The sequence below is a fragment of the Cotesia glomerata genome, linkage group LG5 (genome assembly GCF_020080835.1).
Source record: "Cotesia glomerata isolate CgM1 linkage group LG5, MPM_Cglom_v2.3, whole genome shotgun sequence".
In the NCBI taxonomy this organism is placed as follows: domain Eukaryota; kingdom Metazoa; phylum Arthropoda; class Insecta; order Hymenoptera; family Braconidae; genus Cotesia; species Cotesia glomerata.
Genome location: NC_058162.1, coordinates 25,746,758 through 25,761,009, shown reverse-complemented (window position 1 = coordinate 25,761,009; position 14,252 = coordinate 25,746,758). Strand labels below are relative to the sequence as shown.

Below are 14,252 nucleotides of genomic sequence, written 5' to 3'. Positions count from 1 at the left end.
TTAGTGAGTCAACTTAACTTAACTAGTCCCACACGTGTTTTTAAGTTGCTGTGTGAATACCCGTACCCGTATAGTACCCATACCCGCTATCTCTACTCACTGCTTAGCTCATGGAATAAAATTAAATATTATTATACATATATACGTATATAGTAAACATTACCGAGTATAAGAAGTATATTGTCGTGCTGTAGACTTAACTTGGCTCTGGTATTGTTAAGTCCCAGGACTACGTGACTTGCGTGTTCAATTCCCGCGATGTCGTTTAGCTACAACGGGACATCCATTGTCTGACTAAATATTTAATATTTAATATTTAATATTATTTTGTTTCAGCTTTTAGACAATTACTGGATTTTTTTTCTGTTTTTAAACATTCATTGAAATAAATTTTTTAAATTTGCTCTATGCTAATTATATGGGTGATTCTCTGTAAGGATGTTTTTTGCTGTCCCAGGCATTTTTTTATTAGAAAAATTGTTATTTTGTGAGTAAAAAAAATTTATTACGAAAGTAAAAAAATATTTCTATTTGGAGCATTGAAAACTAAAATGGAATAAATTTTGGTTATTTTGCTATAAAATATTTTAACTTTTTACCTACACTGATAGAAGGATTTATTTGTATTAAAAATATTTGTTAATAGTTAACAAATCATTTATTAGAGACCATTTTTAGTATCAAACAAATATTTCTTAGTATTTAAAATGATTTGTTTGTATTTAATAAATCAGATATTCATTTATTAAATATTAATAAATCTTTTTAAATACTAAGAAATATTTGTTAAGGACTAAAAGTGGTCTCTAATAAATGATTTGTTAAATATTAACAAATATTTTAACTATAAACAAATCCTTCTATCAGTGTAATAATCTTAAGATATTAAATTGTAGTAAAAACGCTAAACTATAAGATAAAAGCTTGGATCATAAATCTGTCATTGTAATAGTACAATATTCTGTGTTACAAGTATTTTCATATAAAATTTATGCAATATTAGTATTTCTCTAACTCTTTGTGCATTTTGTATCTTTTTTGAATATATTTTTAAATATTTTTTAAAATATAGAATAATTTTGTAATATCTAGCTCTATGTATAGATGCTCTTGCATCTCTATAGACCTAAATGCTGAAAATAACTAAAAACTTTTTAAATTTTAAACAAAAAAAATGCAATTTTTTTAAACAAATTTATTTGTTAAAAAAAATTGTCTTTACGCTAAAAATCTTACCCACTCTTCTGGGAATGTATTTTTCATTTTTAAAAAAATACCATCTGTAAACAAAGATAAAAAAAAAGTTTTTAAGAGGACTTAAATGATTATAATTATTAAAAAAAAAAATTTAGCATATCTTATCATTTAAAAGACAATTATTAATGATAAGTATATAGTAGCTTCATTTATCGCCGTTGAACTCAATTGTTGATTTTATCCAGTCAAGGTAATAGTATACGTGCGTGTGGATGTCGGGATAACCTTGAGCACACGGAGAACCCCAGGCGGCAATCCCTATCTGTTGGCCATCTGTAACTAATGCGCCGCCTGAATCACCCTGCAAGAGAAAGTTTTTGTTTGTTTAAAACTCAAATATTACATTGCCGATTGCATATTTATATTATTAAAAAAATAAAAAAAATTTTGTGTCCAGGATAGTCATATATTAAAATCGGTTTTTTTAGTGAAATTTAGTATAATAATTAAGAAATTACCTTGTATCTTGTCAAATATTGACATTTTTAAAGATATAAGCTCATCCCGATGTTGTGCTCATCGAGACCTTTCATTTGAGTACCCACATCAATTTTTTTATATATTTTATATATTTATATATTTTACAAATACCATATATATGAAATATATAAAAAATACCATGTGGGTACTTAAATGAAAGGTCTCGATGAGTGTAACATCGAAATGAGTTTATATCTTGAAAAATGTCAATAATTAAGAAATGACATTGTATCTTGTCAACTATTGACATTTTTAAAGCTATAAGCTCCTCCTGATGTTACACTTATCGAGACCTTTTATTTGAGTACCCACATTAATTTTTCATATATTTCATATATTTATATATTTCATAAATACCATATATATAAAATATATGAAAAATGCCATGTGGGTAATTAAATGAACGGTCTCAATGAATGTAACATCAAAATGAGTTTATATCTTAAAAAATGTCAATAACTAAGAAATAATCTTGTATTTTGTCAACTATTGACATTTTTAAAGATATAAGCTCATCCCGACATTACACTCATCGATACCTTTCATTTGGGTACCCACATTAATTTTTCATATATTTCATATATTTATATATTTCATATATTTATATATTTCATAAATACCATATATATAAAATATATAAAAAATGTCATGTGGGTACTTAAATAAAAGGTCTCGATGAGTGTAACATCGAAATGAGTTTATATCTTAAAAAATGTCAATAATTAAGAAATGATCTTGTATTTTGTCAACTATTGACATTTTTAAAGATATAAGCTCACTCCGACATTACACTCATCCAGACCTTTCATTTGAGTACCCACATCAATTTTTCATATATTTTATATATTTATATATTTCACAAATACCATATATATAAAATATATAAAAAAAATCATGTGGGTACTTAAATAAAAGGTCTCGATGAGTGTAACATCGAAATGAGTTTATATCTTAAAAAATGTCAATAATTAAGAAATGATCTTGTATCTTGTCATCTACTGATATTTTTAAAGATATAAGCTCACTCCGACATTACACTCATCAAGACCTTTTATTTGAGTACCCACATCAATTTTTCATATATTTATATATATTATATATATGTATATATGACAAAATATATAAAAAATGCATGTGGGTACTCAAATGAAAGCTCTTGATGAGTGTAACTTCGAGATGAGCTTATATCTTAAAAAATGTCAATAGTTAAGAAAGTACAGTGCAATTTAACGAGAATCATTATTTAATAAAGCAAAATTTTATTTAATTATAGTTCACAAGTCACGGCAGTCACATAGTGACTGCAAGGTTGCTTATTTAATATTATTCACTATTTAAAAAAAAATAAAGATTTGTAATTACATAACAAATCCCTTCTCCAGGATTACTCAGCGTGCACAAAGATCCGGGAGTAATTTCAGCGAATGTCTTTCGGCAAGTAGACAGTTTAATGACACGGAGCTGAATTTCTTGAAGCACGTCAATCGTGGTCCCGTTCAGCTAACCGCAATAATAATTTATTATTACAAATCTAAATTATAGTCACAACTTAGAGCTCACATATTTGCTTCCCCATCCGGTGAAGGTAGCTGGCAATTCTTGTCCAAGTTCTAGGACATCAAAGCTGGCCAGTGGAATTGGGCAGACAGCTTCCGTAAATTCAATTACAATTTTAGTCTTCAGCAGCCCAATGTCATGAGAATGATTGCTTTTATTGTAGCTATCATGAATGAAGATTCTTGTGGTCTGATAAGCAACTCCGCCGTTAATCAAGTGATTACTTCCAACGACAACCGTTACCTCCGAAGCTCTGTTGAAATAATTGATGAGACAATGCGCTGCGGTTAGAATCCACTGATTGGTAATCACCGATCCGCCGCAATTGTGATGTCCTTTTATGCGCAATGACACCTGATGAGGATAAGCGTAATCTTGAGCGTCTTTGCCTCCAATTACACGCACTTTACTCGACGCACTCGCTGTGACAATTAAAATTGTCGTGAAACAATGGAGAATCATTCTTGCAAGTATTGTTGCCTGCAATTAGTAATTATTACAATTAATTCTTGCTTATTTATTAGCTTCATTATCATAAAAGATTAAATAGTTTTGAGAATTCGTAGTATTTTAATTAAACAAGTAATTCCAGTTATTTATCTTTATTTTAGATTAAAATTCAAACAATTTTTTTTTAATTATGATACTGAAATAAGCAGACATCTAAAAAATTAAAAATATGAATTTTTTTTTTTTCATTATAATTTTGATATAAAAATTAAAAAAAGCAACCTTGCAGTCACTATGTGACTGCCGTGATTTATAAACTATGAATAAATAAAATTTGTCATTATTAAATAATGACTTTTGTTAAATTGTACTGTACTTTCTTAAATATTGACATTTTTAAAGATATAAGCTCATTCCGATGTTACTCTCATCAAGACCTTTCATTTGAGTACCCACATGCATTTTTGATATATTTTTCATAGATACATATATATAATATATATAAATATATGAATTATATGAAAAATTGATGTGGGTACTTAAATTAAAGGTCTCGATGAGTGTAATTTCGGGGTGAGCTTAGATCTTTAAAAATGTCAATAGTTTACAAGATATTTGTTAAAATGAACTGTACTTTCTTGAATATTAACATTTTTTATGATATAAGCTCGTCCCGATATTACATTCATCAAGAGCTTTCATTTGAGTAGCCACATGCATTTTTGATATATTTTTCATAGATACATATATATAATATATATAAATATATGAATTATATGAAAAATTGATGTGGGTACTTAAATGAAAGGTCTCGACGAGTGTAATGTCGGGATGAGCTTAGATCTTTAAAAATGTCAATAGTTCACAAGATATTTATTAAAATGAACTGTACTTTCTTAACTATTGACCTTTTCAAAGACATGAGCTCATTTCGATGTTACACTCATCGAGAGCTTTCATTTGAGTAGCCACATGCATTTTTGATATATTTTTCATAAATACATATATATAATATATATAAATATATTATATATATGAAAAATTGATGTGGGTACTCAAATTAAAGGTCTCGATGAGTGTAATGTCGGAGTGAGCTTAGATCTTTAAAAATGTTAATAGTTCACAAGATATTTATTAAAATGAACTGTACTTTATTAACTATTGGCCTCTTTAAAGACATGAGCTCATTTCGATGTTACACTCATCGAGAGCTTTCATTTAAGTACCCACATGGCATTTTTCATATATTTTATATATATGGTATTTTTGAAATATATAAATATATAAAATATATGAAAAATTGATGTGGGTACTCAAATAAAAGGTCTCGATGAGTGTAACATCGGGATGAGCTTATATTTTTTAAAATGTCAATAGTTCACGAGATATAAGGTCATTTCTTATTTATGAATCTAGAGAGAGCATTTTCGAATGCAGCTTAACCTAATTTATCTTAATTATTTATCTTAATAATACAGATTAATTATTTAAAAAAAAAAATTTTTTTTTTTTCAATTTTTACATGTGGAATTTTTTTTTCATTGTAATTTAATTGTAATAAAAATTACAAAAATTTTTAGATGTCTGTTAAATTCATTATCATTAAAAATCATCATCGATAAAATCGAAAGTATCGGTGTCGGCTTCTGATTCAGATTCAGATTTTTCTCCGGTTGTGTCTTTAATCCAGTCGAGGTAGCTGTAGACCCTTGTAAAGACATCGGGTTTGTTCTTCGCGCAAGGGATTCCCCAAGAAACAACGCCGATCTGAACTCCGTCTGCGACTAGAGGCCCACCAGAGTCTCCCTGAAAAAATAATTATTGTTAACCAGCTGAAGAAACTTTTTTTTTTTTTATTTAAAATAACATATTTATGTTTATATTAAGGCATGTGTTTTTGTGAATAAAACACTCCAGGAGAGCTCTCATGGAGGCTACAGATATAAACTAAGTACTCTTACATGACAAGCTCCCTCGCCTCGGCCATTCAATGTACAGATGTTGGTTCTTGTCACCCGCATACTGAAGTTACGGCACTGTTTTTGATCAATCACTGTGAGTTTTATGTATTGGAGCTCGTTGGGAATGCTGCCTGGGTACTAAGTAAATATTTTTATTTATTTTTATTACCATTAATATAAATTTTCATTTATAAGAGATTAAGTTTAATAGATATTTATGTTGGTTTAATTAAAACAAAATTTTTTTTAATACTATATCTGGTAAAAAATTTATTTAAGAATTATTTTTTTTTTAAATTATAATTTATGTTTTAATTAAATAACATTTTTTACTATAAAACATAATTGTCAAAATGCACTGTACTTTCTTAATTATTGACATTTTTAAAGATATAAGTTCATTCCGATGTTACACTCATCAAGAGCTTTCATTTGAGTACCCACATGCATTTTTGATATATTTTTCATATATACATATATATAATATATATAAATATATGAAATATATGAAAAATTGATGTGGGTACTCAAACGAAAGGTCTTGATGAGTGTAACATCAGGATGAGCTTATATCGTTAAAAATGTTATCAGTGGATAAAATACAATGTCATTTCTTAATTATTGACATTTTTAAAGATGTAAGCTCATTTTGGTGTTACACTCATCGAGACCTTTAATTTGAGTACCCACATGGCATTTTTTATATATTTTATATATATGGTATTTGTGAAATATATAAATATATAAAATATATGAAAAATTGATGTGGGTACTCAAACGAAAGGTCTTGCTGAGTGTAATGTCGGGATGAGCTTATATCTTTAAAAATGTCAATAGTTCACAAGCTACAATGAGGCTAATATCATTTTGACCCTCTAATCTAAGAAACCATCAGTGGCACCCCGTAAATTATCGAACTCCAACCCCTACAACCACCCACGCTAATCAACCTTTGCCATGGTTACCATTGTCATGGTTATCGTTGCCATGGTTACCGTTGCTATAATAACTGTCAAAATGATTGATTTTAAATTTTATCGATTGACTGTTGGGACAGTAGGAATTCATAATCATACGTTTTTTAAGAAAGAATAGCTAAATCATTAATAACTGAAATAACTTATATGTATTGGAATAATCATGAAGGATGAACTCGATTATATCATAACACAGATAAATTAAACATAAATATTATCAAGTTGATATTGTTAAATGATTATACTGATTTTAATGATTAAAATTAAAATGGTAAATTGTGTCTGATGCGTCTTCTCTAAAATTTTACAACGATATCGTTAAATTATTATAAAAACGGTCGATTTAAGATAATTTCTAATAAAATGAGTAATAATAAATATATTTTTAATACCACTTCTAATTTGTTATGAATTTATTAATCAACTAGCTGATACCCGCCCGCTTCGATAGGAATACAATAAATTTTTATGGTGTAAATCCTGATGAAAAATATAAACAAAATGGTTAATTTCAAAAAAGATAATGAATATAAATTTTGAATTAGAGAAAAGTGATTGTTTGTGATGACCGGTGTTAGCGAGTATTAAATATATGAGAAAAGTATTTTATTATTAACATTTTTTAAAATTAAAAAATTATTGACATTTTTAAAATTAAATAATACTATGAAGCGGAAAAGAATAGGAGTTACGGATAATTATTACGTGAATCGTTCCAACATTCACGTAACAGAATAATTGGAGGAGGAAGAGATTGAGAAAGAAATAGGAAGGACCTTCTTAATAAGAGTTTACAGAATATGCGAGAAAAAAAAAAATTCAGATAGTTTTCGGACAGGGATTCGAACCCAGAACCTTCCGGTGACATGTCGGCTACTTCTACCATTTGACCTATCCGGTCTAGACTAAAATGTTTAGGATAACATTATTCTTATGGGGAAGCAGCTCACTACACAGTACGTCATGGGTGATGCGGAAATCTGTCTAATGACAGATTTACTGACTAACTGACCCATTGATTGATTGATTATTAATAATAAAATACTTTTCTCATATATTTAATACTCGCTAACACCGGTTATCATAAACAATCACTTTTCTCTAATTCAAAATTTATATTAATTATCTTTTTGAAATTAATCATTTTGTTTATATTTTTCATCTAGGTTACAACATAAAATTTTATTGTATGCCCAGCGAAGCGGGTGGGTATCAGCTAGTTTTTTAATAATTGACATTTTTTAAGATAAAAACTCATTTCGATATTACACTCATCGAGAGCTTTCATTTGAGTCCCCACATGCATTTTTGATATATTTGTCATATATACATATATATAATATATATAAATATATAAAATATATGAAAAATTGATGTGGGTACTCAAACGAAAGGTCTTGATGAGTGCAACGTCGGGATGAGCTTATATCTTTAAAAATGTCAATAGTTCACAAGCTACAATGTCATTTTTTAATAATTGACATTTTTCAAGATATTTATTTATTTATTTATTTATTTTAACAGTACATTGAACCCTATAGCAATGCCAATAATTGGGTTCCATAGAAAAGAAATGAATATAACAATTGTTTTATTATAGTAAAGCTTAAATATAAAATTAATAGTAGTAAGTCTATGCTTTATCTGATAAATTGATCATATATTATTTGATAGTAATTAACAATTAGATAGGATGCACTAAGTCAGTGTCTAAGATATAAACTCATTTCGCTGTTACACTCATCGAGACCTTTCATTTGAGTACCCACATGCATTTTTGATATATTTTTCATATGTACATTTATATAATATATATAAATATATGAAATATATGAAAAATTGAGTTGGGTACTCAAATGAAAGGTCTTGATGAGTGTAACATCAGGATGAGCTTATATCTTTAAAAATGTTATCAGTGGATAAAATACAATGTCATTTCTTAATTATTGACATTTTTAAAGATGTAAGCTCATTTTGGTGTTACACTCATCGAGACCTTTAATTTGAGTACCCACATGGCATTTTTTATATATTTTATATATATGATATTTGTGAAATATATAAATATATAAAATATATGAAAAATTGATGTGGGTACTCAAATGAAAGGTCTTGATGAGTGTAATGTCGGGGTGAGCTTATATCATTAAGAATGTAAATAGTTCACAAGATACAAGGACATTTCTTAATTATTGCCATTTTTTATGATATAAACTCATTTCGCTGTTACACTCATCGAGACCTTTCATTTGAGTACTCACATGTATTTTTGATATATTTTTCATATGTAAATTTATATAATATATATAAATATATGAAATATATGAAAAATTGATGTGGGTACTCAAATGAAAGGTCTTGATGAGTGTAACATCAGGATGAGTTTATATCTTTAAAAATGTCAATAGTTCACGAGATACAAGGTCATTTCTTAATACACTGCCCACAAAAATAATATAGATTAATTTTTTTTTACAGACTATATTTAATTTAAAAAAATTTTTACCATCTACCGTCCAAGAATATATTATGACGGATTATCATTTGTGTACACATCTTAAAAAGGGGAGTGTCAAAGCCTAGCTTAAAGAACGTTGTATTAAAAATGAAATACTGCGGAACTTAGATAACTCGTATTTCAAAGAAAGTTTCAAGTTAAAAAAGTTTTCAGTATATATCCAGAGATATTAAAAATTTCACTGCTACAATTAATCAGAAGCTTATGTCATGACTTTTACAGAGTGTATGACTAATACATACAATACTGAATTAAAATTACCGCGGAGTAAGCAAAAATGTTATTTCTAGGTCATACGATATCTTCATACGTTTAATGTTCTCTGTAATGATGGATTAACGCACTTGGTTAATGGTTTATGTTTCATCGGTGTAATAAGAAAGTAGATTAACAGACTCGTGATTAAATAATGAAGAAAACTGCTACAGAAAGGAATGTTTATGGTGAGTTTTAAATAGCCGACCTACTAAATTTATGTTTTATAAATAAAATATTACTTTTTTCACTTACGTTAGTTTTACCCCAGCCAGACAAATAAGCCGGATAATCACTCTTATCAAAGTTACCCGTCGGAAGATCAACCGGCTTAACGTTGTCAGAAAATTCAATATCCTCGTCTACTTCAATCAGCCCGATATCATTTCTAATAAACAATGAACTGTAACGCTCATGCGGGACAATACGGACTGATTGATACCAATTTCCTCCTTCGTCCAATTTCGTTGATCCCGTTACTACTTTAATTGCCGTATCGTTGAAACTGTTATAAATAAAATTATTTATTTTTAAGGTAATAAAAAATTTTTTTTAATTAAATTTCTTTAAACTAAATTTAAAAAAAATTTATTTAAAAGAATTCTTTATTAAAATATTGATGTTTTCATTGTTGTCGCTTTTCGTTGCTATGGTGACCACTTTGGCAATAGTTACCATAGCAACGGTTACTGTGGTAGCCATTTTCATAGTAACTGTTGCTATGGTAACGATTACCATAGAAAAGGCTCCCATAGCAACGGTTACCATAGCAACTGTCACCATAGCAACGGTTACTATGATAACATTTACCATAGCAACGGTTACTATGGCAACGGTTAAATATTAATGAGTTGAATTTGTAGAAATATTAATTCTTCATTAAAAAGTTAATGCGATGTTTTCATTGTTGTCGCTTTTCGTTGCTATGGTGACCACTTTAGCAACAGTTACCATAGAAACCGTTACTATAGCAACGGTAACTATGGCAACGGTTACTATAGCAACTGTTACTATGCCAACGGTTAAATATTAATAAGTAAAATTTGTAAAAATATTGATTAATTAAATTGTCGATAATGAACATTTAAACAGAAGCGCGTTTGATTTTCTAATATTTTATTAAAAAGTTGATGTGATGTTTTTATTGTTGTCGATTTTCGTTGTTATGGTGACCACTTTGACAATATTTACCATAGAAACGGTTACTATGACAATGGTTACTATGGCAACGGTTACTATGGTAGCCATTGTCATAGTAACTGTTGCTATGGTAACGATTACCATGGAAAAGGCTCCCATAGCAACGGTTACCATAGCAACGGTTACTATGGTAACGATTACCATAGAAACTGTCACCATAGCAACCGTTACTATGATAACATTTACCATAGCAACGGTTACTATAGCCACGGTTAAATATTAATGAGTTGAACTTGTAAAAATATTCATCTTTGTTGAAAAGTTGATGTGACGTTTTCATTATTGTCGCTTTTCGTTGCTATGGTGACCACTTTGACAATAGTTACCATAGCAACGGTTACTATGACAACGGTTATCATATCAGTGGTTAATATGGTATTCATTGTTATAGTAACTGTTGCTATGGTAACGATTACCATAGAAAAGGCTCCCATAGCAACGGTTACTATAACAACATTTACCATAGCAACGGTTACTATGGAACGGTTAAATATTAATGAATTGATTTTTTAAAAATATTAATTAATTAAATTGTTGATAATAAACATTTCGACGAAAGCGCGTTCGATTTTCTAGTTTTTATTAAAAAGTTGTTGTCATTTTCATTGTTGTCGCTTTTCGTTGCTATGGTGACTACTTTGGCAATAGTTACCATAGCAACGATTACTATGACAATGGTTACCATAGCAACGGTTACTATGACAACAGTTATCATAGCAAAGGTTACTATGGTAACGATAACCATAGCAACGGTTACTATGATAACATTTACCATAGCAACGGTTACCATGGCAACGGTTAAATATTAATGAGTTTAATTTGTAAAAATTTTGATTAATTAAATGGTCGACAATAAATATGTCGACGGAAGCGCGCAAAGCGCGTTCGATTTTCTAGTATTTATAAAATTTTAATTAAAAAAATTTTTTATTAATATATAATTTAAAAAATCCTTATAAATGTTTAATTAAATAAATTTTTATGAAAATTTATTTATTTAAATATTTATAAATATTTTTTTTTAATTCAATTTTTTAACTAAATTTTTACATAAAAATTTAATTTCAAAGAATATTTATAAAATTTTAATTAAAAAAATTTTTTATTAATATATAATTTAAAAAATCCTTATAAATGTTTAATTAAATAAATTTTTATGAAAATTTATTTATTTAAATATTTATAAAAATTTTTTTTTAATTGAATTTTTTAAACTAAATTTTTATAAAAATTGAATTTCAAAGATTATTTATAAAATTATAATTAAATTAACTTTATAAAAAATTGTTTAATTAAATATTTATAAAGATTTAATTTATAAAATTTTAATTAAAAAAATTTTTTATTAATATTTAATTAAATATTAATAAAAAATTTTTTCTCAAGTATCTATTAATAAAAATTTAATGACTATTATTAAATAAAATAATAACTTTCTAAGACAATGCGCAGCAGTCAATATCCATCTGTGATTAATAATAGAGCCGCCGCAAAAATGACGATTCTTAATCCTCAATGAAACTTGATAAGGAAATTGTCCATCATCTGCGTAATTCCCGCCGACTATTTTAGGATGTTCGTTCCTTTGTTCTGCAATAAAATTAACAATTAATACAATGAATAATAATTCAAAAAAAAAATAAATTTTCTTACCATAAGTCTGAAGACAATTAATAAAACAGATGCTCAGAGAAAATATCACAGCCTGGCACGGAATCATTCTAGCTCGAAGAATATTATTTATTATCTTACCAAAACGTTTGTTTGTACTTAAAACAATAAATGTACGTATGAAGGTGCTTATATATATAAGGCTAAAATGTTTGTTAGATTATTGAATCGCGTGTCTCCCGCTGGCGAATATATTTAAATTTAGGTCAGATACTGGAAGTTGTTAACGTATTGGGACCTTGCTAAGGCGCTGGGTAGCCAACTTGTAATGTATCTCATGCTTGGTATATCGAAAATAGTGACGATAGTAGACAAACAATAAATATATCCTATCCCGAGTGTAATAAATAAGTGAAGGGAACCCGATTATTACAATAATGCTTAAGTTGCATAGTATTATTACAATTACTATCCATCCGTGAAATTTTATCATTTTATAACATACAATTGCTTTTTTTAATAAATTGTGGCAATGTTTACACAATATTAATTAATTTTTTATTGCTTTTCCAGGCAATATGAAGAAAACTCTTGGGAAACAAGTTAGATAATTAATGGTCATTTATTGTAATGACTAAACGAAAACGGTTGCATCTCTTCAGCTAATACATACCAATACCAATGAATAAATAGTTAATGGGTTGTAATTTATTCGTTTTTTAATATTCATAAGCTTTTTAAATTTATGCTGGGCTTCTCGGAATTTATCACTGAATTTTACGACTCCTACTGTGGTGACAGTTTGAATAATGGGATTTAGATTGTATCGGGCATTGACTTAAAAAAAAAAATGTTCCGATCAATCAATTCGCCGAGTTAGCACAAATGAAATTAAGTTGACGTAGACCTGCAGCCTTAATAGGACGTAAAGTTTACGGAAACAGTTGTAATTTTGAGTCAATTTGCGTAATATTAAATCAACTTACAAAGAATCTTTAAAGATAAATGTTAAAAATTAAATTATTAAGAAGCTACTACGTATAATGATCACTAACAATTTAAAGAATAAAAATAAAACAATTGACTAATAAATAAAATCATACATTAAGATTAAATAGGTAGACTAAAAATTCAAGTGGGTACTGAAATGAAAGGTCTCGATAAGTGTAACATCAGGATGAGCTTATATCGTTAAAAATTTTATCAGTGGACAAAATACAATGTCATTTTTTTACTATTGACATTTTTAGAGATATAAGCTCATTTTGATGTTAGACTCATCGAGACCTTTCATTTGAGTACCCACATGACATTTTTTATATATTTTATATATATGGTATTTGTAAAATATATAAATATATAAAATATATGAAAAATTGATGTGGGTACTCAAATGAAAGGTCTTGATGAGTGTAACATCAGGATGAGCTTATATCTCTAAAAATGTTATCAGTAGACAAAATACAATGTCATTTCTTTATTGACATTTTTAATGATATAAGCTAATTTTAGTGTTACACTCATCGAGATCTTTCATTTGAGTACCAACATGCATTTTTAATATATTTTTCATATATACATATATATAAATATATAAAATATATGAAAATTTGATGTGGGTACTCAAATGAAAGGTCTTGATGAGTGTAACATCAAGATGAGATTATATCGTTAAAAATGTTATCAGTGGACAAAATACATTGTTATTTCTTGATTTCTGACATTTTTAAAGATATAAGCTCATTTTGATGTTAGACTCATCGAGACCTTTCATTTGAGTAGCCACATGGCATTTTTTATATATTCCATATATATGGTATTTGTGAAATATATAAATATATAAAATATATGAAAAATTGATGTGGGTACTCAAATGAAAAGTCTTGATGAGTGTAACATCAGGATGAGCTTATATCGTTAAAAATATTATCAGTGGACAAAATACAATGTCATTTCTTTATTGACATTTTTAATGATATAAGCTCA

General features: G+C 27.8%; 1 protein-coding gene across 1 annotated transcript; it reads right to left on the bottom strand.

Moving 5' to 3' along the window:
- Nucleotides 1–1,304: 1,304 nt before the first annotated feature.
- On the bottom strand, nt 1,305–13,246 carry LOC123266162 (transmembrane protease serine 9-like). Its single transcript, XM_044730190.1, has 8 exons — nt 12,309–13,246; nt 12,089–12,245; nt 9,711–9,960; nt 5,706–5,843; nt 5,350–5,550; nt 3,298–3,774; nt 3,100–3,237; nt 1,305–1,558 (listed from the first exon to the last, which is right to left on the bottom strand). The coding sequence occupies exons 1-8, from the start codon at nt 12,373–12,375 to the stop codon at nt 1,403–1,405; spliced, it is 1,584 nt and encodes a 527-aa protein (XP_044586125.1). The 5' UTR covers nt 12,376–13,246; the 3' UTR covers nt 1,305–1,402.
- Between the last annotated feature and the right edge of the window lie 1,006 nt (nt 13,247–14,252).